This window comes from Cygnus atratus, chromosome 16 (assembly GCF_013377495.2).
Source record: "Cygnus atratus isolate AKBS03 ecotype Queensland, Australia chromosome 16, CAtr_DNAZoo_HiC_assembly, whole genome shotgun sequence".
NCBI lineage: Eukaryota > Metazoa > Chordata > Aves > Anseriformes > Anatidae > Cygnus > Cygnus atratus.
Window position 1 is genome coordinate 4,787,433 of NC_066377.1, and position 27,851 is coordinate 4,815,283.

At 32.3% G+C, this 27,851-nt stretch overlaps 1 protein-coding gene across 1 annotated transcript; it reads left to right on the plus strand.

The window, feature by feature from the left end:
• The first annotated feature begins 942 nt into the window (after positions 1–942).
• Positions 943–27,715, plus strand: SYCP2 (synaptonemal complex protein 2). Its single transcript, XM_050714081.1, has 46 exons — positions 943–975; positions 1,649–1,789; positions 2,035–2,163; positions 3,050–3,154; positions 3,689–3,713; positions 4,620–4,705; positions 5,593–5,681; positions 6,210–6,244; positions 6,871–7,013; positions 7,092–7,144; positions 7,648–7,693; positions 7,915–8,010; positions 8,576–8,636; positions 9,192–9,340; positions 9,960–10,034; positions 10,539–10,694; positions 11,759–11,858; positions 12,841–12,959; positions 13,708–13,803; positions 13,933–14,005; positions 14,108–14,165; positions 14,729–14,866; positions 14,959–15,110; positions 15,216–15,319; positions 15,812–15,930; positions 16,726–16,762; positions 17,439–17,503; positions 17,611–17,668; positions 18,397–18,452; positions 18,781–18,844; positions 19,019–19,060; positions 19,181–19,349; positions 19,740–19,804; positions 20,667–20,843; positions 21,403–21,589; positions 22,023–22,273; positions 22,391–22,570; positions 23,315–23,396; positions 23,969–24,130; positions 24,471–24,598; positions 25,249–25,343; positions 25,423–25,522; positions 26,301–26,359; positions 26,670–26,748; positions 27,199–27,255; positions 27,636–27,715. The coding sequence occupies exons 1-46, from the start codon at positions 952–954 to the stop codon at positions 27,705–27,707; spliced, it is 4,557 nt and encodes a 1,518-aa protein (XP_050570038.1). The 5' UTR covers positions 943–951; the 3' UTR covers positions 27,708–27,715.
• The last annotated feature ends 136 nt before the right edge of the window (positions 27,716–27,851 follow it).

The following is a 27,851-nucleotide window of genomic DNA, read 5'->3' on the forward strand; positions in this document are numbered from 1 at the left end:
CCGGTGACTCCAGGTGTTCCGAGGGACGAGGTGCCGCGCCCCCGTCGAGGAGGAGGCACCTGTGAGGGGAATTGTGCTTGATTCTCTGGCTTCTCTGACTAGACAAGAGAATTGTGATGTGATAGCAAAGGCTGCCCTGTAGGAAGGTGCATTCATGTACTGGAAAAAAGTGTGGAAAAAAATTACCCTGTATGTGTTATTTCAGCATTACTTAGGAGTGCGAAAATGACATGTATACTCAGTTACTTCTTATACAGAGGTCATCCCCTGGTTTTAATTGTTACTCCCTTTGTCTAGTTCTATATAACTTCTGGGATGGAGAGACCAAAACTGCACATGGTAGATCACTAGATACACATTAACATACAAAGCATCAAGATATTGTTTGTTATGTATTAACTCTATCTAAAACAAGTGCTTTTTGTCTGCCTCTGATTTTTACACTAACACTTAGAAAACTTAATTCAAGGTGTTCTTTTGTTTTGCTGGTAATAGGCATCTCAGAGTCCGTGACTTGATATAGTTAAGGCAGCTTTTTCCCCATATGCATTACCACATTTTTCTTAAATAATTTCATCTACCCATTTACAACGAGGCCCTTCAGGAGTTCTGCCATTGACTTTCCTATCTGGATGATCCAGTGGTGATGGTACGATCCGCTGTCCTGCTGCGCTTTCCTAGGTCAGGAACAGTCTGCTGCAGAACCTCTGCCTTGCCTTCCTTGCTAGAGCTGAGCGTTGGTTCTCCTCTTTTCTAATTTTAAGCAATTGCTTGCCCATGAAAGGAACGCTTACCTTAGCTCCCAAGTTAATTTCATATTTAATATATTCCTGACTCGTTAATTACTGAAACCATGTTTGCAAAACTTACAGTAAGTCTGTGTCAATGAATCATGTTTGGTCAAGTGACGATTGTTCTCTTCTTATGCAGCTGAGTAGATGAATTGCCAAAATGGCAGCCAGGAATGAGACGCAGGTATGTGCTTATAGACCGGAATATGAGCATTGATTGTTTTAATTACTAGCTTTAAGCACCTCTTTTGGTATTTAAATAAAAGTAAAATTTGCAGTATGGCAAAGTGTGGTAGGAAGAAATTTTCCATTGACATATGTTAGTGCTAAGAAGTTAGTTGGGAGAGCAACAGGAATTGGAAGTTGTTACTGATGAAAATAATTCATATGCATTGGATATACCTGAAGCAGTTGGGACGATAATTAAGATCAAAATGTTGAAATCTGCTTATAATTGCGTTAGAAAGAATAGAGAGGCAAAACAGTTCAGGAAACATGTAGTCAATGTACTAATAGCTTTTAAAGTCACTAATAGGTAACTTGGAAATGCAACTTCCTGAATGTACTAAGGAGAGGACATTAACACAATAAGCACTTACGTAAGCACTTGTTTGTAACATGAGGAAAGAAAAAAACACCCAGTTAAGGAAAAGTTGCAAAAAGTAACTATTTGCATGATTAATATATTAGATATGGTGTTCTGCACTTCCATTTTTATACTTAATGATTTTGTGATTCAGTGTGTTTGCTGAGAATCTAGCAGATTACTACATGAAAGACATACATTAAACCTTATTAAATCAAGATCAGTCCTGAGCATACATAAATACCGTTCTATTTTTTTTTACTCTTGACAGTTTGAAAAGTTAATTGATGAAGCTACAAGAAGAAAAGATTTCGAATTGTTAGAACAATATCTGGAAACAGAAGAGTGTGAAAATGTCTCTCACAAATGCAGCAAACAGTTTGTCAACAAACTAGACAAGCTTCTGTGTCGGGTAGTGTCATTGTTACATGAGAATAATCTATGCTGCTATTGTAATAGTCTGAAAAATATTCTTTTCATTTGGCTTGATTTATACCAGCAGATGACTTGAAAAACTGAAATCAAGTCTAAGAACAAAATCTCTATTTGAACTGTAATTAGGGTGGCTTTTGAGAACACAAAGACATCTGACTAATTAAATGTAACATCTAGTACTATACACTAAAGCTTAAATCATCATAATAATTTCAATTTCAGGAGCTTGACAAACAAGAATTCAAAACCATTTCAACTTTACTAAATTCTCTTTGGAAATGCGGGGAAAAAATCAGCATAGCCGGTGAAGATGGGCTCCCAGGAATGATAAAATATGGTCTTATTGGAAAGATAAGTATAACCATAAACCATATGGGAACTTCTGAAAAATATTAATGAAGCATACATAAGTAATGCTTCAGTATTGAACAGCTTAGTATTCAATTTTGGCTTTGATTACCTTCTGAATTAAGAATTTCTTACAATTTCACAACAAACATTACTCATATTAAAATGTTTTTAGACAACCATGTCCTTATAAAATGATACTGCTCTATTAAAGTGGAAGTTTGGCAAATTATGCAATATATTATTACTTACTATAATGTTTTTGAGTCAGGAATTATAATTTTCTCATGCAATTTTATAATTTTTTTGTGAATACAACAATAATATTGTACCTGTTCTTTCAACAGATTATAGTCCTATTCTGATTATTTTCTGTTATTTAAATGCGTACGTTAAATAATTTAAGCATTTGTAACTCAGTATGTTAAATATACTGGAAAAAGAAAACTGCCGCTTCCTTAATGCTTTCATCAGAGATTTCACTGAAGAACGTTAGTGGCAGTGTCAGAAGGTGACTATTATTCAATTGCCTTCTGAACTGCGTTTCCCAAAAAAGTGGCAGTAACTTCATGCTTCTACTCACACCTGCAAACACTTTTTCAATCAGCCACCATCCATTGTTGGCTGTTTTGTTTTGTGACAGCAGTTGCAAAAGTAGATCTCCAGTTTTTGTGTTAGAAAACCACAGAAATGACTTAGTAACGGATTTCAGGACTGAAATGACCTGAGTGTGAAATTTCAGTCACTCTAAAGTGTGCTCAGGAGGCTGGAAATGTTGTTGTTGTTGTTATTTTCACCTTTGTATAGTTTGTTTAATTTCACTTAAGTATACTACAAACTTGTCCTTTTTCATGCAATTAAAATACGTTTGCTTTTATTTTCTCTTTACATGGTTAATTGGTTTGAAAAGGTAAAAGGAATTTTGGTCCTTAGAGGAAATGAAAATAATAAAATCCTTACAACTCTGGCTGAAGATTTCTTCAACATATTGCTGGTAAAAATATGTTGACAAATAAAATCCATTGTGTGTATTTGTGAAAATAAATATTAGTAGTTTAGTGACAAAAAGACATTGAAACATTTTTCCACTTAATATCCTTCTAAGTTAATGTTACAATTATTTCCAAAATAGGTTACAAGTGGATAAATACTTTGCCTGTATTCTTACTCATTACCATAAAGAAAAGAAAAAAGTTCTTAGTGAACAAAAAAATTGACCCCTTGGTTTAATTTTTTATTCCAAAAATTAGCAGTATACTAATCCGTAATCCAAGGACCCAAGTTTTGTAAGATCTGTGAGTTTTTTGTAAAAATGTCTGCATAAAAAAATATTGGGTAAATAATCCCCAGAAATTTAACAGATATCCTTTTGGGAAACTCAAGTTGGTATTAGAAAAGGTCTCCTGTATTCCTCATTACGGGTGAAATAATTGTAAAATCTTAAATGTTTTTTGATTACTTGCTTTAGGTACATGTGACCTGAATTTTATGCTGTAATATTTATAGTGCTTTTTCTTGTTTATTGTAGGCTGTATATGATAGCAGACCTGAAGGTGAGCTTAAAAAATTATACTCTAGATATGGTAGTTAAAATGTCTCTTTCAGAACACTAAAAATTATCGGTGTAAAAATAACTCATTACTTATGGAGCCATCTAAAGTCAAGGTAGTTCTGAGTTGTGCATGTGTAATAAGGTTTCATGACTAATGTAAGTATTCCACTGTTCTACATGCTGCAGTTAGTAAACTGAGATAAAAGGGCTTATCCTCAAGAGGGCTATTCTGTGCACAAAGAACCACGTTTCTCTTTCATGTTAAAAAAAAAAAAAAAGCTTGAATGTCAACTGTAACTTTGTTTAATTTAAGGTTTCTGTACAGACAGGTTTTCTTTGTAACTCGCTGGTATCTGTAATAAAGCAAGAAAACATCTATTTAGTGATGGCAACTAAGTGGAGGCTTTATTGAAAAGAACCATGTTTCTAAACAGGCACAGCATTCCATAGCACAGTAGTATGTCTTTTTGGATATTGTTTTCACGAATATCACTCTTACTTTTCAGTGAGGTAACACTAGTGGCAGAAAGACCATTTGGCTGTCACTGTCAAAGTGATGATTCCTTCCTTGTCCTTGGGAAGACATAATCCCAGGGTCAGAATTATCTCTCAGAACTGAGTTACAGTATGATGATGAGCTCCATGCACAGAGGACTTGTGCAGTGAGAATGTGATACAAAGGAATGTAAACATAGAAGGACATATTTACTATAAATTGAAGTACTATTCTGTCTTCCATCTTCACTGTGAAGTTTAAGGCATTTGTTTTTATATATCAGTAATCCTATATGGAAAGAAAGACATGCGATGTTTACACTTGCAAATAAGAATCTTTTTCCAAATGCTGGGTGAGGGGGCACCCTAAAAAACGTGATAACCTTAAATCTATTTTTTCTCTCTTCATTAGGTAAAATGCAAATGTTAGAAAACTTTGTTCTGAGAATATGTACCCTCATTGCAGATGTAAGAATTAGTATTTATGTCCAGCAGGAGGTAAATGTTTCCTTTTTCTAAGCAGCAGTTTTCTGTTTAGTGTTTAAACAAACTTTGAAAAAATAGTAATTTAACTGTACAAATCCTACAAAAAAAAAAAAAGAGAGAATAGTGTTGTGATATCAGAAGGATGATTTAATATTTTTCTGGAATGTTTGTTGTCATTTATGTTTTTAACAACTTTCAGCTACTGACCTTAAATTTTGCTTTGGACAATAAACTACAAAACGGTGGTAGAAAGATTCTGTTGCAAAAGCTGTACAAATGCATAGAAAACAAGACACTGCAATATAGTTGCTATAAATATCTTTGAGAATGTAATAAATACTTTAGATACTTGTGGGAAGCTTGTACACCTTTCTAGAGTACTTCAAATTTCTCGTATTTATTTTACTTAACATCATTTTTTAGGGGTTTTTCTTCCTCTTTAAAGAAAGGAAAAGTTTTTTGTTGTTGTTGTTGTTTGTTTGTTGTTGTTTTATAATTTTCTTCTTTAAAGGCTATGTCTCAAAAGCACAGGCTTTTTAAAGCAAATTTGAGGTACACTGCAGCCAGCAATCAGCTGCAGAGAGAATTTAGCTCTGAAAGTTTGTTGCTATATTTACCCCTTGCAAATAAGAAACATAACCCTTTAACAACCAATACTCACATTAGAGGTAATGTAAGTTATGGAAGTTGAGGTCATTTTATTAAGATAGATGCCATTTAAGGTCAAACAGAACTATTTTTTTTGTTTTGCAGTTACTTAAGCATGTTATTTTCTTCAGTCATATGAAATACTTTATGTAGGCCCAAAATGCAGGTAGAGAAAAATTTAAACTTCAGCAATTTACTTAATATTTACTTAATATTTAATCCAACTCCTTTTTTTTTTCCACTGTTCTTAGGTAGTAAGAAAACTTAATTTAATGCTCGACAACATGCCTCGAGATGCGAGGAAAAAAATATTTTCTACAAAGGAAATGCTGCCTGTCATGTAAATAATCTTCGATTTTTTTAATTTTTTTTTTTTAACCAAGACTGTTTATAATGCATACAGATTAGTTCCTGTTTAACTCATTTTTGCATTTGCTGTTATGTTGCCAATGGCAGTGGGCAGGTATTCTCATAGTTTTGGGTTTTTTTCCCCTTACAACCCTAAATTGCCTCATTTTCAATCTGAGTTAGGTTTTGTTTCATCCCAGTTGTCTTTAAACAATTACACTCTTAATTATAAGGATGTGTGTAGAGCACAGTGAATCACTCACTGGAAGGAATGTCTTTGTGTGTTTGGAAAACTTTTTACAGCATTTAAAAAACAAAAACATACACATCAGGTGTTTCAATTCCCCAGTATTGTTTTCAGTTGTATGTCCTATGCAGATCAAAGACTACCCCTCTGAAGTCTGATAATTCAGCTGAATCAGGGTTTCAGCTCACATGTCAAGAGGTTGTAATTAAGTAAACTTTTATGCTTTTTTTTTTTTTTGCTGTCATAATTTGACAAAACTGCTTACTTTTGCAGGAGTGACATGGGTAGGAGAATTTTGGATGCTGGAGGTGAGCATGGTTAATAAACAACCTAGTACTGAGCTTAAAAATTACATGCAGACCCCTTCAAAATCGAGAAGAATACCTTTAGAAACTGCACAATGTTGCAGTTACTGTCCTCTGAAGAATAAAATATTGCATGAAAACAGTCTGCAAACTGGAATGTACCAGATGTATGCAGAATATAGCTAACTTTTTGAAGCTTTTGGTCCTCTTCTCTAGCAAATAAGTTTTAAAACAGCAAAGATCAGGAGGAAATCAATCTTTGAGCATAGTAAATTGCTAGCCATGTTCAGTATTACCGTAGCTTCTGTCAGGGATTACTTTGGTTTCCCCCCATTCAGGTGAAAGTTGAAAATTTCTTATCTCTTGCTTTTGTGCCTAGCATTGCTTTGACATTCCCTGAGAGTTTGATTGAAATTTTATTTTGACACTAAGTTGTTCAGTCATCCTTATTCCTGTAATTCTTTATCTATATATCCTTTATGGATTACATTCCTGGATATAACGTGGTGTGTAATACGTAAAAGTTCAGCACTGTCAGTATCAGTTTCTTATACAATTTTTTTTTTTTTTTTTTGGAAATCAGTAGTATGCTTAAAATTACTATTCCTGCAAAATGTATTCTGTTGTAGACTATGATCTGCAAGTAGCCATTACAGAAGCTTTATGCAGAATGATACCAGAGAAACAAAGAAGGGAACTGGCATGCCAGTGGTTTTCCATGGACTTTGTGTCCAGTGCATTTAAAGGAATTAAAGATTCTGAGTTTGAAACAGTAAGTCATATGAAAAATGTTTCCATAGAGGTAGACTTTTGTTTTACACTTATTCAAGAAATGTCTCTGTTTTAATAGGACTGCAGAAAATTTCTTAACCAGGTGAATGGCATGCTTGGAGACAAAAGAAGGTAAAACTGATTTTTTTTTTTAACACTAATATGTTTTCTATTCTGGAGTCGATGGCTGCTCATTGGGAGTACCCTTTTTGTCACAAAAACTGTTTTTGGTGAACCCTGAATTAAAATAATACGAGCAAATAAGACTAATATTGCTGTGGTATTAAGTCAAGGAACTGTAGACAGTTAGGTGTTTTTGTGTTTTGTTTTGTTTTCAAAGCATTAATTAGTAAAGAAATACTGTCTTTTGGCACATTGCCACAGGTATTATCTTCTCTATATAGATGTTAATTTTATGTAATTCCTACACTTGGGAAGAAAAGACAAACATAATGTCAGTTCGAAGAAACTGTTCACTAAATAAAGAACATTCAGCTAAGTGACTTCTTTTGCTTACTGTGATCTCTTAATTTCTAAAGTACATAAGTTTTGTGCTGAAAGCAATCCATTTGCTTTGTTCAGATATGCAAAATTTATAGCATTTTAGTCTTTGACAAAATACTCTTTTCTTACAGGGTTTTTACATATCCGTGCTTGTCAGCAGCTCTTGATAAATATGAGGTAAAGTGCAGACTTAATCACATATCCATAGACTTTTATTTGTGCAGATGAAGTATTTCTTTGCCTTCTAGTTCAGAGAACTAAGGATTAAATAAGATTTTTCAGGCATATATATGGAAGTCCATGTATTTGTAGTTTGTCAACCTGTAACACAAAGCCTGTTAGCTGGTATAAATCATTATTCTTAGCTCTCATTCTTTCATCTTAATTTTTCTTTTCAGCTACAGATACCATTAGATGAAAACCTTGAAGAATTTTGGATTGATTTCAACATTGGTAGTAGAAGTATATCTTTCTATGTGGCAGCAGATAATGCAGTAAGCTAAGTTTTGTCTGTCGCACTTGATTCTTCTAAGGCAGTAGATGCACATGGTTTCAAATATATCAAATTTGTTTCCCTACATCAACATGTTGAAATTATATCTGCATGTGGAGAGAAAAAAAAAAAATATATATATATATAAATATATATGATTTGATGCAGAAATAGGCAAATGTTGCCAGTAAAAATTGATGCCATTGTTATATCTTTTTTTAATGTATTGAGATCAAAAAAAATCAAAGTAATGACCAATACTGTTTGTGAACAATTTAATATATAATAGCACATGTGAGCAAGACACCGTTTAAAAATTACTATCATAGAATCAAATGGCAGTTGTGGTTTTAACTCAACCGTTTAGATGAGTATTTCTAGCAAAGATCTTCTGAAAGATTACTGTCTGTTGTAAATGAAGCTGATGTTCATTGTCACTTCTTCTGACAGAGTATATTTTTCTATAACTGAAAATATATCTTGACTGAATAGCTTTCTGGTCAATGTACTCCATTTAATTGTAATATGTGGTTTTCTTTTCAAAATTATGTATTTTTTTATATAAGGATCATCAATGGGAAACAGTCATTATACCAGAGGAAGAGGTAGTCCTGTACAACCTTGAAGGTATTAGCAGTCATGAATGTGATCTTTTGTTGTACACTAACTTGGATTTTCAAACTGATTAATAATAAAGTACTGACTCAAATTCTCAGCAAAGCAAAATTCTCATTGAAAACATTACAGGTACTGTTTTTGTAAAATTGCACTGCAGTCTTATTAGCATTTTAGGCATGCAGGTGTGATTTAATTAAAATAATTTTAAACTGATGTCTTACAGATATTTTAATGCAAAATAAAGCATAAAACAATAATGTTTAGTAATTTTCCTTTCAAATGTCTTAGAATGGTTTTGTAAATACCTATAATTTGCCTGCAGCTATAATAAGTAACCTTCAGAAAAAATCCTACAGGTAAATATATAGAATAAATATTTTTACTGGATTAAATCTTGAATTATTTCACTAATGTCTATTGTAGGTTAGACAGAATTAAATAAAACATGCGTCTTAATAGCTTAACTGAAGCATACAAATAAGTGTCATGTGTTTACAAATACTACATGAACGGAGCTACAAAATTCTAATGAAAATACTTTTTTGCAATTTTGTTTTTGTCCAGAGAAAGATTCAAAAAAATTATTAACAATAGATCTAAAAAGCCCAATGAATGTGGGTAATCAAGAAGGAGAGAGAATTTTTTTATATTTTGATTCTATCTTGGAAATCAAAGATGTAACCGGAAAGGTTTATGGATTAAGTAAATGTAAGGTAAGATTTAAACACTCTTCCTAACAGTTTTTATTCAATTTGAAATGAATGTTTCATTGCCATATAAATGTTGTTATAACTGTGATTATTGTATCATTATCTATTTATACAGATAGTTTCTGATTAACGTTGGCACTACAGAACAGCATTTCTCCCATAATCTGTTAAGCTTCAGTAAAGTTGACTAATAAATTTAAAAATAATTGCAACAAAAATGAAGAGGCTGTAAAGGATTCACTGTCGAGTTTTGCATATACAGTTAACATTTTGCATATATGACTTTGCAGAAACACAGGAAGTAGATGCTTAAACATACTGAAGTCTATCAGAAATGACTCATTACCATTCACTTACCCTCTTATGAATTGATTCATTTAATCAAAAACTTTTAGCCAGTCATAGCTTGCTCCTTTTATGCTTGTTGCAAACTACTTTGCCCAGAACTCTTCCTGACTGAGAAATGTGTGAGGAACGGAGCTGCTGTGAACTTGCAATAATCTATTTTCCCCTCTAATCTGATTTCAGACACTACTTCAGACTTAACTATTTTATTTTTGTTTCTTGCTTTAAAAAAGTGAGCAAAGTGATTATTTTACATAGATGGTTACTCACTTTGTAGGGATTTAGTAAGAAGCAGTCTTCGTCAGTTGCCAAAACAACTGTGCATGTCATCTTTGATGAAAGTGGATCCCAGGTATTTTACTTCAGTATGCTGAGATGGCTGTTTTCTTTTTGTTGTTTGTTCTTGATTATTAGCTAATTATGATCATTCACCATAAAAGCAAGAACTTTTAAAACACCAATGAGCAAAAATGGCTGTGAAACCAATTAAATGATTTCTAGTAAGTGTGAATTGTATCTAATTTGTATCCTTTTCGGAAGGAATCATTAATATGTAAATTGAATACTTCAGACAAATAGATACAGAAGTTTCTTTGTTGGAACTGTGATTTGGTGACCCTTTCTTCTTAGGTAAAGTAACAGATGGGATACTTTTCAAACTGTATGTATATAAGCTCCAAACTTCATTAAAATCTATAGTGAGGAAGGTGTTAGTCAAGGTAAAGAATTCTTTGTGTGTGTGTTTATATATATAACTATAAAATGTTATAGTATTTTGGATTTATATTTATGTGTGCATTTATATAGAATTTTGGTAATTTATGTGTGTGTGTGTATATATGTGTGTGTGTGTTAGGTTCTGGTACCAGAAAGTCAGTTGTCACCATGTTTGGAAGAAAAATCTGAAGAAGAGGAGAAACTCAGTAAGTACAAAACACAGCAACTTCCAGGAACACAAAGGACTCTGTGCACAAACAACAACCAAGATAAATGCAAAGGTAGTTCCTCCAAGGTAAGCTGGAGTATCAGAACAGAAAAGAATACATAAGAAATAAGTAAACTTAAATGTTTATATACTTTAGAATATAAAAAACTGTTATTTTAAAATTGAAGTATAATACAGATTTTGATTTCCCTATGACTTTTCACTAAGCTGTGTAAATGATTTTTCAATAAAGTTTGTCATCATTACTGTTATAGTTTCAAAATACGTAACAAAAAAAAGAGCAATTTTTAGCATTCTTTAATAGACCATTATCCTTGTAGAATTCTCCTTGGAGAGGAATGTTTTGAAGGTACGCTTAGATATCTTATGCAAAAGTCAAGTACAGCTTCTGAAGACTTATCAGCGATAGTATTTGCTCTAATTAGAGACAGGTCCTATACTCTGGGTGTTCACAGATGTTTACAAAAAAGCTTTGATGTTGTCAAGATTAATCCTGTGTCCTGATTAACCAAACCACAATTTGATGGGCTTGTCCCTGTGCATAGCTGATTCTCTGGTTTAAACTGGGAGGAGCAGGATTGTGAAGCCTGGTATTTCTTTTGCTACATACTTCCTATAAAATTGTGAAGTTATAAATGTATTGGTTCTACTATAAATGTATATGGTTCTACTGGAAATAACTACGGATATGTTAGGAGAAAAAGATGAAGCCGTGTTGCCATTTCTTCGTCATGCAATAGTCATGCAGTGCATGTCTTGTCAGAAGTTGTCTTCAGTAGACCTGTTCCTGAGGTTCTGCTGGTTTATGTGATAGGTTTGTGGAAACTCCTGGAAGTCATCTTGGTTTCTTTGATTGTTAACAAGGGACAGGATTTGGCCTTGTACTGTTGAATTATTTTAGGAACAACAATTGCTGCTCTCAGTTAAAAACCTTTAGTTTCAAGTGTTATGGTGAACTTTTTTATGGAAAGAACTGTGTAAAAAAATCTGTTTCATTGACGAGTGTAGCAAGAACAGTTGATATTTCAATAGCAAAGTGTTCAAAGACTCTTGGAAATAGATTTTCTAAAAACTTGTGTTGTCATCCTTAAGTCTGTGTATTATGGCCAAGTGTTTTTTTGTGCCTCAAGATAACCACATCTTGTAAAAGGAAAGTGTCTGAAGCATCAGTACTTATTCCTGGAACTACAAGATTTCCCACACGGAGTCCACTGCTATTTGTTAGTACATGTAAGTTTACAAGTACTTTCAGGGTAAAACTAAACTATAAATAGTCTTTGAGATGGCTGGTTGAGATAACATAATACAAGGATGAACTGTAATCCATTGCAGAACTGGAAATGAGTAATAGACTTCATAAAATCTCCCTAGTAGGTGCTTTAAACTTGAAATTTTTAAAGTAGGCCACTTGCTACTGTGCCATAGGCAGAATAGTATTCCAAACAGCTGAAAGCCACCTATTGGTTTTATTGCAGCTGTCAGTAAGCTGTTTGTGCTGGAGCAAGCTGAGAAGTCAGCTTGTGAGGCAAAGTAGGAAACAATGGATTGGAAGGTCTGAGTCACAGGCCCAGTGCTTCTGATGCTTACTTCAGAAGTACTTTTTACAGAGAAAGGGATAAGAAAGAAACTTTCCTTTATCACAAATAGGAGTCATCACTTTCCTACTAACAGTTCTACTGTAATAGATATTTTCTAAAGAAAAGGGAGAGATTTTTAAGACAAAAGCCAGTAGAGGCTGGAGATGAAGCTAGTAGCCAAACAGTGTGACTGACAAATCTAATTTACTGTCCTTAATGATCTCAAATGCAGCAATATCCTTAGTCAATCATACAAATTAAAAGAACAGAGGATAGAAATGAAAGCATTTTAATTAGAATGGAACAATACAGAAATTCTGTAGCTTTTTTATTTGCAGTTTACCACACTATCTGTCCCAACCAAAATGTATTACGGTAAAATATTAAATAGATGACTAAGCATTTTCTACTAGAGCCAGGCTGTAAAAACATTGCTTGCCCCCAGACATCCACCACTGGCTCATTAATCTCCTTAATAACTTAATTGAAATCAATAAAATTATTAAAGATGGATAATGAGTTAATATAAATGCTACTCAGCTTTTTTAAAGTATATGCAATAAATGAGATCATGGGCAACACTCTACATATTGATCAAATACTAGAATTCTAACACATCTCTTGTTTGCTTTCAGCCACTCCTTGTAAAGGACGATTTAAATTACCTTTGAAAATGATGAGCTCTGCTGAAAGGTCTAACAGTAATGAAATAAATGAGACGAGAACAAAAAATGTCTATAAAGAACCTACTGGAGTATGCATGCCATCTGTAGCTAAGTCTTACTCAGACTAACATTAATTTGTATTCTAATATGTTCTTAATTTGTATTTTGGAGAGCTAGAGTTTTGCAATCAGTAAATCACTTTTAGAAAATAGTGTGTTACATACACAATGTATTATTGCCCTCTGGATTTCAGGTTTAATCATTCTAAAGTCAGATTGAATTCTTACAAAAATAGCCAAAACTTGCATTCAGTCACCAGTTCTGACCCCAGAACTTGCTTCTACTAGCAACCACAGTTCTTCCTTTGTGTATAATGTGACAATAGTGTATACATAAAATCGCAGTTACATAATGTTGATGTAGACTTAAAGAACATATAATACAGTCAGCTACAGTTGTGAAATGTTAATGTCTTCAGGTTATAGCATTTGTAGCATTGGTTTTAGAGCATTTGTGATCAGGAATCCATTAAAGTCTAACAAAACTACATAGGTGTCACTGAATAACTGCAGTTTGAGTATGTGTATTTTTGGTTCTTTTCCAGTTAACAAAGACATCAAACTAACATTTTTATTTTATTTCTATCTCTGAATGTTTTTCTGAGTCAGATTCAGGTCAAATCCCCAACAATGGGATTCTGAAGCAGTTTTTGATATAGCTATGCTTCAAAAAAAGGCTTTATTATATAGAATGTATAGTTTAGAATATTTCAAGTGTTAGTGGGAAATTTTGTTCTGTTTTTTATGGATTGTAAATGTCATTTATTGTACTTTCTAGAATGGGCAAAGATGTACACCAGATAATGAATTTTCTGAAACAGAACAGAATGCCAGGAAGTCAAAAATCAGAGATGAGACAAAACTACCTGAAAAGGTATTGGAACAGTACTTCATTTAAAAGAAAAAATAATTCCCTGTTTTATTAGGGGAACTGTAAGTTTGACGTGTCTTACTGTTTGTAGTTCTATGACAGTATTTTATTTTGGATGTTATTCTCCTGTAGGGAATATGTAATGAAGAAGTTTTAAAAAATATACAAGAGGCAGAAAATAGGGCCACCAGAAAGCAAACTTTAGGCAAGTAATTTTACAAATGTTGATAGCCCTTACTTTAATTTTTTTAATCTTGTCTTTTTTTTTTTTCAAAAATGATTGATAACAAATTAATGTCTTGTTTAGATGATGCACTAGATATTGTTCCTGATTCTCAGCCAACAGGGAGAAGCAACAAACATCCGTAAGTATTGGAAAAGAATGCCAAGTCACTGCTGTTTTATGACTTATTTATTTCTACCTCACGAAAAGGTTATTCTGTTGTCTTAAACAGATTCACCATTTCGTTAGTCTTTGATTGCTTTGAGAATAATACTCATTAAGAGTAAGAGTAATGTTTAGTAGTACCATGGAGAGTAATTCTCTCAGATGACATCAGAAGGTAAAATAAAAATGACATGGGATTACATATAAGTAGGTGAACTGTGCCATAAGAAGCAGCAGACATCATCAAGTTCTAACTGTTGTAGACACGCCACAGAGTTATCTGGGTTCAAGTTTAATGATGGCCATCGGGCATTGTTGCCTTTTTGAAACTGACTTAAAAATGTGTATTGTTTGTGAAGGTTTGCCATTTAACAGTACATTGGTTAACTGAACAATGGTACCAGGCTTAGCGCTAATGTAAAATGCGCTGATATCTATAAGCCATCACTATTTTCCTATGTTGTGATGTACGTTTATTGTAGTTCAGACACACACACTTTCTAAAATTTACTGATAATATGATGGTATCATTTCTATTAGACTGCCTGGTCTTTTGGAAAGTTCTTCTGATAAAAACAGAACATGGAAAAAAAGAGCGTGTTCTGTTCCTGAGAAGAATATAACAACTGGTGGCAGGCAAAAACTAAATCTGACATCAGGACCTACATCCCATTCAGGTTATGTTCATATTTTGTTAATTGTTAGTGTTAAAAATGTTTCAGATGAGTTTTTAACCTATGGCTCTGCTTTCTTTCTGTATTAGTTCCTGTTTTTAACAAAAGAGATGTGAAACAAAATGTTTTTTATTCAGTTTGTGGAAATACCTCTCCAGATAAACAAAGAAATAAAAAAAGAAGAGAAAAACAGCAGCAAAATGGAATTGAAATCAGGAGGGAAGAAAACTGCAAAATACTGAGTGGACAGTCAAAGAGCATTAATAATTTGGAACTGAAACAGTTGAATACAGAAATTAAAAATATTTCAACTACTGCTGAAACATTTAAAACATTTCTTTCAGCTAGAGTGTCAGAAACATCTTTGCATTCTGATTTTACAAAATACAGCAATACGGAAGAAGAAGCTGATGTTCTCTCAGGAAAAGAGACTTCAAATAATAAACAGTCAAAAACGGTGAGAGTTTCTTACCTTCGTTTCTTTGACAAGTAATTAAGGTAATTGTCATATTTTTACTTTCATTTACTCTCAAACTTATTTTTACATTATTTAATTCATTCTTTATTAGTTGCAAATCAATGTGCGGTTAACAGTTCATTTCCAGTGTGACCTGTTTAAGATTATCTTACTCTGAATTTCTTTTTTAAAATCAGGCTTTTTATTAATAGTTCTTAAATATGCAGCCCACTTCTGCTTCACATGCAATTCTCATTTATTCACTTTCAAATGTACACAGTACACAGAAACAAAACATTTAAAACAAAATATTTGCTAACCTCATGTCTTATGGCCCACTGTATGGACAATGCAAGGGAAAACGATTTTCAAACAAATGTTATTTAGAGCATCTAGAAAGCTTTTGATTACTGGGAAAACAGTGGCTCTGTTGCAGCTTTACCCTTTTGTTGGATGGCTTCAAAGTTGAATATTCAACTCTTATTTTTCTAGAAAAAAAAGTCTAAAGAAATGACAGATGCAACAAAATCACTAATTACTAAAATCAGTGACAGATATAAAGAAAAGACTAGCGAGAAAAGCAAAACAAGAGACTCCTCAGGTTTCAATAGGTATGATGTAAACTATATACTTTTATGCTTGTTCTTTTTCGTGGAACTTTATCTGCAATCTACTTCTCTATCTACCGTTATTGCACATCAGCTTTTACATGAATTTTTTGTTCACTTCTGATAAACCTCTTGGTATGAAAGAGCAGGAGGCAAGTAGTTGCATTAGTTGAAACAAGGCTGTTAGAAATTCCATTCAGTGTTCTTTCACTCATTCATTCACAGAACTTTCCCTGGAGAGAATTTAGCTGGAATAGTTGATGGTCACAGCATAATACTGGGTATCTCCATCTTATCTTCTTCATTCAGGGTTCAAATTTGGATTAATTTATCAATTTTCTGATGATCAAAAGTGTTCCTAGTTCTCTTCTCCTGAAACAGTTGGCTGTCAGATGGTTTAAATTAACAAATTCTTAAATGGGAAGACTAGTCTTACCTTGCACTGATACATGGAGATGTACTTTACATATAATTACATGTCTTCCTTTCCAGTTTGATACTAACTGGATGACAAGAGAATGGAGTAGTTGTTAGACTACTTCACCTTCTGAATGTTTTGGATAGTGACTTGGAAGACATTCAGGGTGTGTACGTAGTAGCGTGTACCTAGCTGCTAAGTACGTAGCTTTTGTAAAGCACAAAAATGAATGGGAGCTGATCTATTTTTAGCCACTTGTTTTACTATTTAAATGTCTGAATACCTTTAAATTTGTATTACATAAGGCTTTTATTTGTATAAACAGTATTTTCATATATATTCTATTTAGGATCTAACAAAATGTATCCTTATTTTTTCAGACCGTGTTTAAGTAAATCTTGTTTCAGTGTTAATAAGGTAATTTGAGTTACTGATTTTGTTCCTTTTTTTTTTTCTTAACAAACGTGTGCATATATGATGGCATCTAGTAGATGTAAATTGAAAGTTTACAAATATCGGTGAATGTTAAACAACTCTGTAGAAGTTAGTGTTAATTCTGCATTGAGTGTTAACTATCTAAACATACTTTATATATATATTTTTTTGTTTTCTGGAATAATATTTTTATGAGCAACTGTTAGCCAGAGAAACTCCAATTAATTTTTGTTTACATATTCTGTAATTGAGTCTGTTTCCTTGTGAATAATATGGACTCTTTAATTTTGAGCATAACAATACTAAACATTTACAATTAAAATGCTATAGTAATCAAGCTGGTCTAAATGAGACTACAGAATCCTTAAATAAGATCTAGCTAGGATACAGAAACTACTCCTAATGTTTGGGGGGGGTGGGGGGGGAAACAATTGATATGAGGTTTAGTTAGCATCGTTAAAGGATAACTTCTAAAAGATTTAGGTTCTACTAGCTCTTTTTTACATTTGCCATATTGCATTACTGCTAATCAAGTGCAAGTCTGAGAAGTTGCTAGGTTTTTCCATAAGTTCATGCTGAAAAACCTGTTGTGTGAAATGACAGTTTGTACAAAGACGTAGTCCCAATTTGACATGAGTAAATTCCAATTTATGTCTAGGAAAAAGTTCAAAATAGAAGCTTGAAAACTACTACTTTCCTTGATACAACCGCTGGTCATATTTTGTAAGTAGTTAAAACATTTTCAAACAAAATTTATAATTACCCTTATCAAACTATGAGAAATATTAATTTATGTACTTACAAAATTGATCTCTATGTCTGTTTGACAGGGATGATGTCTACAACTTTAACATCAGTGGGTCTGATGAGCCTACAATAAAGCTTGGGGTAAGAATATAGCTGAAACTTATATGTAATGAATAGAATGTAAAGCAGCTCTATCAAATGAAAATTATGCCTACTGAAAGTATAGTTAACATCTAAAAATTCAAATTAGTGTCACTGAAAGGTGTGGGGAAAAAATAATTTGCCAAGTCACTGTTTTGTACATACATAGTTACCTCCGTCGCTTTCAAATGTATAATGATATATGCTATCATAAGGTTCTGGCCACTTAAAACATTGTTTTCCTGAATTAAGAATGAAACAGTTTGGAGGAAGTATTATGTATCTATTAAAAGATATTAAAAAAAAAAAAATCATTATTGCCTTCTTTCCAACATCCCATCCTGTAAAGACATCTTTTCCTAGCTGTGTGAGTAACGAGAAAATCTAGCTAAAATAAAAGCAAAGGATGACAAGAGACAATGTTTTGCCTTTTATGGCTAAGAGGAGCCTACTGAATAGGTGAAGGTAGTGGTTGGAAGGCAAGTGGTTGGAAGCAAATGTATCAGCTAGAGATACGCAAGCTTTAGTCAATTCCAGTTGGTTTTAATTATCAGCTCTGTTCTTAAATAATTTCTAAGATAGAAATTAATCATAGTCAGTTAATTGCTGAGTATAAAAACTGAGCAGAAAAGCCCTTAACCGTGTTATCTGATGGCCTGTTTAATTTTGTTTAAACTGTATCTTGAATGAAATTTATCATTTATTCTCATTTATTTATGTTTTTTTAGATCCAAGACTGTCATGTTAAGGAACAGAATATTCATACAGATCCAAAGAAAAACGGGTAGAGATGTTATGTTGTGTCCTAGTCTCCTGAGGATAAGCAAGTATAGTACTGTCTGCATTCCCCAGCATTCCATTATGACAATCCAGGGAATGCATACAGGACGTACCTTGACTGTTGTTTTTTCAAGCAGTAAACATAGCTGCTATCATCTCCTAGTCTATTTTATCATTTTCCTTTGGAAAACATATCTAAGTTTTCTATAACCTGATAACAATTAAAGATTGTGTTTCATGATGAAAGCAGCCTTAGTATTCATGGAATACTACAGGGATTTAACCTCCTGAACGGAGTGGGGTAGCTTTTGGTTAATGCCCTGTTTGCAAAGGGACTTACTGCTAAGTGTAGTGTTACTGATCATTAGCAAATACATATATCCTTCAGGGTTTAAGGTGAACAGATCTTTCCAAAATAGATTTGAGAACAAAAGTAGGTACATCTGTTTGAATCCTTAATCCATACATCATATGAATAGCAGAAAGATTTAGATGTTGATTTATTGTTTAAAGGTGTTTTTTCCTTTTCCTTTTTTCTTTTTTTTTTTTTTTTTTAAATCAAGGAATCCAGATGAAATTAAAACTAGCACTGAAATGAAAGCAGGAAAAAAAGTAAGGCTCAGAACTTTGTGGAAACAAAACAGTTTGTCTTCCTGTGTTTAAATACCAAGTATGTAATTGAAAGGTAAATTAAAAGTAAGTGAGTAACTTAGAAGAACTTTTTTTTTATAGACTAGAAACAATCGGGACAAGAAGCATCTCTTCAGTGACACAGACACAGAATACAGAGGTGATGACAGCAAGACAGACATCAGCTGGCTACAAGAATCAAAATCTAAACCCCAGTTAATCGATTATACTAGAAATAAAAACTTAGGGAAATCAATAAGTGCAGGCAAAAGTAAGAAACTTTCTTCATATTTAAGTATTTTAAATAAAATTTGCCATAGATACTAACTGTACAGCATGTAATGTGCTTTTTTGTATATATGGTAAGTTTTAGTTGTCCTGTTTCTGAGGATAAGGACTTTTTAGATTAATTATCCTAATCATTTAGGAACATTAATTTCCAAAAGGTCTGTATTTTAATATGGAAAATTATTGTAGACAATGAGGTTGTTTTCAAGAAAAAACTTTGGATTTTTAAATAGTACACTGAAGGCAGTTTACTGAACCATGTTCATAGGCATAAAAGTGATTTCATGATTTTACAGCTAAACCTTGAAATGTTAAACATTTTATTATGATCCTGTTTTTGTTTTTTTTTTTTAACTTTGTGTGGTAACAGCAGATAAATTCTCTGAACCTGCTTGCCAGATGGATACATCTAAAGGCAAAACAGCAAAAAAGAAAAAGGTAAATGTAAATTTGCAACCTGACTTTTAATATTCTAAATATCTTAACTCACTACAACAATGCTTTTTAAATTATATTTCATAAATATATGCAATTTCTCCATGCTTATTTCAAAATCATTTTCTAAATGCAGTTAGCTGTTTTCAGGTACTATATTTTTTAGGCAGTATTTAGGAAGTATTTCTGGAGTAATACTAGGTGTGAGTTGGAATGATTATTGTCCATCAAGACGTTAAGTTTTGTTTCTTAATCATTGATTATGCCTATTTACTGCTTAATAACACTCTACTCCACTGAATAGGTCATTAGCTGTTCAGTGAGGGTTTTCATGTGGCTAATATGCTTAATTGCTTTTTAATGGCTTTGAGATTGTAATTTCTTTAAATGAATATAGGTAATGTACTGAAACAAAAGAAAAATGTTTGATGTTAGTAAAGAATAATAGTTGAAAAATATTGTAAGCCTATTGAAATTGGGGGTGTAATGAATTATGAGCGATTATGAGCATGTTTATGGAAGACGCTTGTAGATATTTGTAAGCTACAGCTGAAAGACAAATAAAAAACCACCATGTTACCCTGCCCCGCAAAACCACTCTTTGGTGTCTCAGACTGTACACTAATCATTCAAATCTATTTAATGTTAGTAGCTTAAAGGTATTCATATGCACTCAGTGTAAATTGTGAACATGAAAATATCACTATATGTAGGTATTAGTGGTGATGTCTAGTCCATATAAATGAAAACTGAAAAGGTCTTAAAGTACCTAATTAACCAACATTGAATCAGCCTACTATTTACTCTCCTATTATCACTTATTAAATATTGTGATATAAATTGAGAAGTTTTTGTTATTCTGAAGGAAACTGAATGTAAAAAACAAGCTTCAAGACAAGATGAAATGATAGAACAAACCTATAGAACAAAACGACCTCGAAAAGCAGCATTAGCAAAAAATTACAAAGAGCCTTCCAGCTCAGAGGAGTCAGAAAGGGAGTATTCAGCATGTGCCTCTAAGAAGGAGAAATCAAAAGTACAGGTATACAGTTGCACTGTATTCTTAAAAATGTACTTCTGCCCTATTTTTCAAAATAGACTCTGGTCTACTTTTTACTTAGACTTTAGTAAGCCAGAGTGTTATTTGAGGTAATGCTATGCCTATTCTGTATACAATTGAAAATGCTGACTTGATAGAAGGTATGTCAATACATTTGTTGAATATCTAAGTAGGGTTTTTAGTAAATTAAGCAATGACAATTGTTAAATAAAACTTTTTCATTTCTTTTTAGCATAACATTTCAATATATAGGAAAAGCCTGTACATTTCATTGATTAAATCCTGGAACATCAGTATTTGTCTGTAATAGTTAAGAACTTTATTAGAATAGAAATTCAGGTGCTGAATTATGCAAATTCAATGCTTATTGACATTAGAACACCAGATACCCTGGTGAATTTAAGTACTTCCAATGATCTTCCTATTTGGACCTTATGTTTGTTCAACTTTGCACATAGATAATACACTCTTTACCTATATATATATGCTTATATATACTTATGTGTTTAGAAGTGTTTATATAAACTTCTTATTTTAATAGAAACCTATGAATGAGGAAAACAGAGATGGTGATCAGCAGAAGAAACTCCAGAATACTGTATCTTTGGAGACAAAGACAGTAGTAGCCTATGTAAATAAAGCGTTTATTAAATCAAAGAACTCTGATGAAGAAAAGGAAATTGAAATGTCATTACCTGAGAGTCCAGCATCTCTTGAGACAATGAGAGGTATGTATTTTGATTTTTTGTATAGAAATACCATATCAAATGTTGGAGCTTAAATGAAGATTATCACAGTAACAAAATTTTATGTTTAATTCATGCTTTTAAAATATGAGATCTCCCAATTCAGCGTGTATACCACATAATTTAAGAAAATATATTAGGATGTCATTACAACTTGTATAGGTTTGTGCAGTTGTTTGACATCAGCATAATATAGTTATGTAATACATAAGTGAAAGTAGGCTGTTAGAATTAATCTGGTAATGTGGAAGATGCCAGAAGTTCAATGTGGTAAGAATTATACCAATATGTAAAATAAAATTTCACCCATCTGATACTTGTAAATAGCTAGAGTAGGGACAGTTGGAAGTCTGGGGCTTTAACGGACCTTTTTAGTATCGTTCTTCACGCTTACAGTTGGGTAACTGTTTTCTAGGTGCTGAGAGATTATCAGAGAGAGATGTTACTCAAGAGCATATTTCTAGTGAAGGATCACCTGGTCTTCAGGAGTCAACACCAAAAAACAGGGAAACATTAAACTTTGGGAAAGGAATCTCTCCTAATAATCTCTGTCCACAAAAAAAGAATTTTCAAAACATGTGTCTAAATCAGTCCCCAGAAATGACTGTTAAAAAGTTAACATTTGGAAATAAAAGTTTCTCACCAGTTATAACTGCATCATCTTTGGTAAGAATATTAAAGTTTCTCTACAGTTATTTTAACTGAAGATGTTCCATTCAGCTGCTACATGTATTATGGTCTTGTACATCTCATTTCAATAATGATTTTGTTATTTATGTGTAGCTCAACTTAACTCCAGTAACCCCATATAAAACTGTCAGTGGAAAACATACAAAGGAATCTGTATCTGAAACGTGTGATGCTAATGAAAATTTGAGTTTTAGACATGGCTTTTCAGATAAACTTTCTGTTGAAGGAAAGCTACAAGATATCACTAAACCTATCATCAAAAATAAAAGAGAGGTATGTTAATAAATCCGTTGCTCTACAGAAAAGAGCTGCAGCTTCTTTTCATCCATTATATCTACATTGCAGTTGGTGAGGTTTTAGGGGAATGGATCTTTCTTAATGTTAAACACTTGATATAATGTGTACTTGTTAATTTTTATATATTTGAAATAACTTAAGGAATTGTGTATCCGACAGATACAATTAAAGAATTGGGTCCCAACAAGACCAATTATTAATATCTTCAAAAAAGAAAAAAGCAAATATTTTCATCTTGACTTTCAATAAGTAATAAACAAAAGATCTTTTATAGATTACATAATTATGACATTGTCATGGAGAAATTCTTGGGGTGGAAAAGTGCTCTCAGTTTTAACAGTAACATATTACTTGATATAACTTGTAGCATTGACAAATAAAAACAAACTACACCTTCAACCCATTTTTGTAAGTATTTTTTCTGTTGAAAAAAGTACTAGTGACTCCATTGAGAAATAATTTTTGTTTGTGTACTGTTGCAAGAAACTGACCTTATTGGGCATTTATCTTATTGCTATCATTATGTATTAATATGGTAAAAAAAATATTTTTCTCTTTCATGTAATGAGACTTAGTAGTAATTCATGTATTAATTTTTCCTTCCTGTAGTTGTGCTCACGTTCATGGTTTAAGGAAAAGCAACATAAATGTGGATTTCTGACAAAGACTTCTAAAAGTGCTTTCTTGTAGAAGCTAATAAATCAATGACCTTTCTTGTAGGAACCATCTCCTTTATCCATTTCCAGTGGAAGTAAAGTACAGTCTTGGAGTCAAGAACATTATGGCCCTGTGCACGAGTCAGGTACAAACGCTAAAGGCGGCAGACTTTGTGTGTGTTAAGAACGGTTAAGAAAAACATCTATTTGGCATAGAAAAATGTTGCAACTCTGATTTTTTTTTTCTTTTTTATTATATTTTCAGTATTGTTCAATTTTTATTCTTATTTTCTCTGCTGCTTTAAGTACCCCCCAAAAAACTGAAACGTGGGTTCCAACATGTAGTTACTCTAAAGGGTAGCTGGTCTCTTAAGAAAGAGTTAGATCAAAAAGCATTCCCGCTGATACTGGGGAAAAAATGGGAAAACAGTATTATCAAGTATAGAGGGCTTAGAGTGAATGTCTTTAATGAGTGAGTCTTGCATGGTTCAAAAAGAGTTCTGTATTCCACTGAAGTTCTGGTCATTTACATCAAGTGCTTATAACTACTGAACATGCCCTTTATAAATGCAGTGCTCATTATTCTTATATGGTTCTTGAGCTGCAAAGAAACATACTGCTAAAGTTTTGATCCAAAGGGACAACACGCTTCTTTATCTTGCAATGTCATTGTTCTAAATAATCCTAAAGTTAAGCATTGCTTTCATGTTTATTAAAGGACCGACTATACATACATTCCTGAAACGAAGGTACCAGAGTGATACAGAAAGCCATTCTGATGAAGTAGAAACAAGCAAAGAGGAGGAAAAGAAAGGAAGCAGAAGAACAAAGTTGCAGCCTAGAAAATTATTTAAAATGGATGACACGGTTACTTACAGAGGTTAACTATGAAACGAAAGTTGATTATAGTTGTGCAAAAGTTGAAAATAGCATAATAATTTAAAGTTTCAACCAAAAACGTTAACATCCATAAAAAAAAAAGTTTCAAAGAAAACAAATGACAAAAATAAAAAAGAGCTAAATATTTAGAAACTATCTCCATTTAAAAAGTGAGTAAATTGATCCGAAAATAGAAGCTAGCCCCAGCCATCTAATTGGTGCAATTAATCTGTATTTAACAAGAGCTGATCTAGGTTATAACTACAGATAGCAAACTTCTTCACACTGAATTGTGACATTACCCTTTTCTTTTTTTTTTTTTTTTTTTAACATTTCTTCAGTGTCTGAAAGCTTATCTACTGTATCTGTAAATGATCCATCTGTTTTGGGTGAGGATGTCTGGGAACCTGGTTATTCAACTATCAGTATGTGTCAGAAGTTCCAAAAAGAATTTACTAAGAAAATCGAGGCAAGACATTTTATATACAATATTAGTTGTCTGTGTGGTTACATGTGCATATGAATAATAGTTTTGTCTTACACTGTGGAATTTACTTAAAAAACCATGAAGATAGCTAAGTGCATATAACTTTAAGAAATCACAGAATTAAAGTTGCTTTTTAAGTCTTTTTTGATTCAATTATGTACTTAACCCTCCAATGATTTTCTTTCCCAGATATGCTTTATTTTTAATCCTGTCCCTTATTTTAAAACAAGCTATGTTACTAAAGTAATGAGACTACTGCATTTTGGTTCTTTTCAAATTTATCAACACCATGAATGTGACTTACTAGCTAAAAGAAAAACATGAGCCTAAATAATGCATTTGTTCCTCTAAGACAGCTGCAAGCACACAGCATTCACGCCATGTGTACTTTATCTATTTTCAGGAAATCTATTTTTCAGATAGTGTATTTCTAATAAAATATCAAAAACATAAACCCATGATTATTAACATTTCATTAACAGAAAGTTTTTCCTTAAATATTTAAGGAGATTTAAAAAAAAAAATTTTTTACTCGGTACTATTGGTATTAGTAACAATTACAGTACTAAACATACTATACTTTTTTCTTCAAGTGAAAATAAACTGAAAGTAGTGTTAAAACATCTTTACAGAGCCGTTCACAAAAAATGGATCATTTTACAAAGCAATCATTAAGAGCTGCCCACCAGCATTTAGCAACAATGAATTACCAGCTTCATGAATGCAGGTGTGTAACAAAATACTTATTTTAAAGCACTTAAAATGCAATGAATATCTTCTAAAGGTAACTCATTCTGTTTTGGTAGGATTAGACAGCTGGACAAATTTCATTTAGTTATCCTTGAGGAAATTGAAAATTTTGAGAAAGATTCTCAGTCCCTGAAAAACATGGAAAAAGAATTCTTGGTTTGTATTTTAATTACTTTATCATGGAGAAAAATGAGTTTTTATGAAATCTATAGATTGCTCATAGGATCTTTATATTATTAATTCTATTTTTAAAAAGCTTTTCTGTTCTTCCTTAAAGTTGATTCAAATAATGAATTTGAAATGTCTGGATTGGCTTATGCGGTCCTATAAGAATTTCTATATCACCATTATGTGTTTGTGTTTTTTTTTCCTAGAATAAACTACTCATACTACTTCTAACAGGCTGTGTATGCCATTTCGTATGCTTTTTTTTCAGCTGGCTTGTATTTCAGGTACAGCGTGTAGGCATTTGAAACTGGTGTGCGGTGTGTTCTAAGACAAGTCAGTTGCCTGCTACTTGCTGTAAAGTCAATATACAAATAATCATGTTAATACAAGACTTCAGTAGCTTTTTTTTTTTTTTTACTCTGAAGGCTTTTCTTTATTATTATTTTTCTTTTAATCATACTTAAATGTATGGAAAATCTGATTAAAGCATTACAGATATTCTTTTCCATCATTTTGAAACTCTTAGGCACAATAGGTTTACAGATTTCTGGCAAAATTGTTTCCATGAAAACAGAATTCCTGAAGTGCCTTACCCTGCCAACTAAACTTTTTTTTAAAAAAAAAAAAAAAGCCTCTATGGTTACTGTTTTACTCCTACTGATTCTGTGCTGAGGCTGTGATTATGGGTTATTTTATTCATAATAGATATTAGTCAGTTTCAGTTAAGAAACTGCTGACTGTTACTTGTTAATATTTTTCTTTCCAGACCTTTTGGAAAAAACAGAAGCAGACTTTAAGTATGTACATGAAAAATGAGCAACAGAGGTTAGTGCTTTTCACTAATGCTGTTCTGAAACTTGTTTTCTTCTGTAAATTCAAGGTTTAAGTTAGGCCAGCTAACTGTTGTTTACTCAATTGCTCTCTTCCATAAAATAAGGATAGTAGATGAGAAAATGAGATTAAAATGAGAAAATGAGATTAAAATGTACTGGAAAAATGTAAGTTTTCTCCAATAGGAATAATAATTATTAATGTTTTTAAGTACTATTAAACTAAAAATAATGGGATGTACTCTTGATATTTGGGAAATGTTCATATGTAGCAAAACTATTTGAATTGCCTTTTATTTCTTTAGATTTCAGATCCTGAAAACATCATTTGAAAAGAACATCTTCCATACTGTTGACTATGAAGAACATATTTTTACTTCACAGGTATTACAAGCTTTCAGTTCTTTGCTGGTTTTAATCATATTTGTTTCTTCCACTATGCTAACAGATACCAGTATTGAGTTATTTTTCCCCAAAGAATTCCTCATCCTCACAATTACATTGATGAAACCTAGGTAGCTTTTTATTGCCATAAAATACTTTTAATGTAACACTATTCAGCATTTTAGAGCTAGATTTAACCTGTCAGAAGGTGTCTGCAGTTATCTAGAAAACTGCTGCAAGGCTTACACTGTATTCTGTGACTTTTTTTACTAGTGTAAATCATCCAAGAAAGAACAACTCAGATGCAAACATCCCTTTCCGTAAGCGGGTAGATGCATGCACATCTCTTTATTTCTCACTTATAAACCATTTAGGGATGTAATTGTCATCATGAAAATGTTACTAATTGCAAGCAGAGAGGATACATTCAGTATGAGTATCTTTTTATAGATGCATCTTATGAAAGAAGACATGAAAGGACTCCAAGAGAAATTTCTTAAAGAAATGGTAAAGGAAGTTACCTTTTCTTTTTATTTATTAATGATAATATAAGTATAGTTGTTTGAACGTTAGAGTTTAAAATTTTTAGTAATTTGTTACCCTATCAAGAATAAAAATGAATTAGAATCCTAGTATCACTGACATTTTTATAGGTTAAGCCTTTTACGTGAGTGATGAAAGTATCAGGTAGATATGGATATACTGTTTTATTATATGTGGATATACTGTTTTATTTCTGAGTCTTAATATGTTGAATGATAACATGGAAAAGTATCTTATTTCAGATATGTGAGAAGCAGGACACTATGCACCAGAATTACAATATTACAATATTTTTTAAAAAGTTTTATTTCAAGTGTGTGATAATTGCAATGCTTTTTGTACAGCAAGAAGAGGAACTGATTAATGTTCGCAGAGGATTGCAGACATTGTTTCTATCAGAAGACGGAGAATTCTAAAGTAATATTTTCAGACACTTTCCTGAAATTCAAGCTGAATATGAACTCATTTTTAATGTGAAATTTGACAACTAGATTTATTTATTTATTTTACTTAAGGAAATAATTGTAATGAAAGTATATTTTCCTTAGTAAGATTAAAGT

Bases quoted from the DNA above. Each gene is read 5' to 3' on its own strand.
- SYCP2 (XM_050714081.1), top strand. From the start codon at position 952: ATGGCAGCCAGGAATGAGACGCAG. The intron at 3,155-3,688 runs GTAAAAATATGT...TGTTTATTGTAG, and splicing joins ATTTCTTCAACATATTGCTG to GCTGTATATGATAGCAGACC. The intron at 8,011-8,575 runs GTAAGCTAAGTT...TTTTTATATAAG, and splicing joins ATGTGGCAGCAGATAATGCA to GATCATCAATGGGAAACAGT.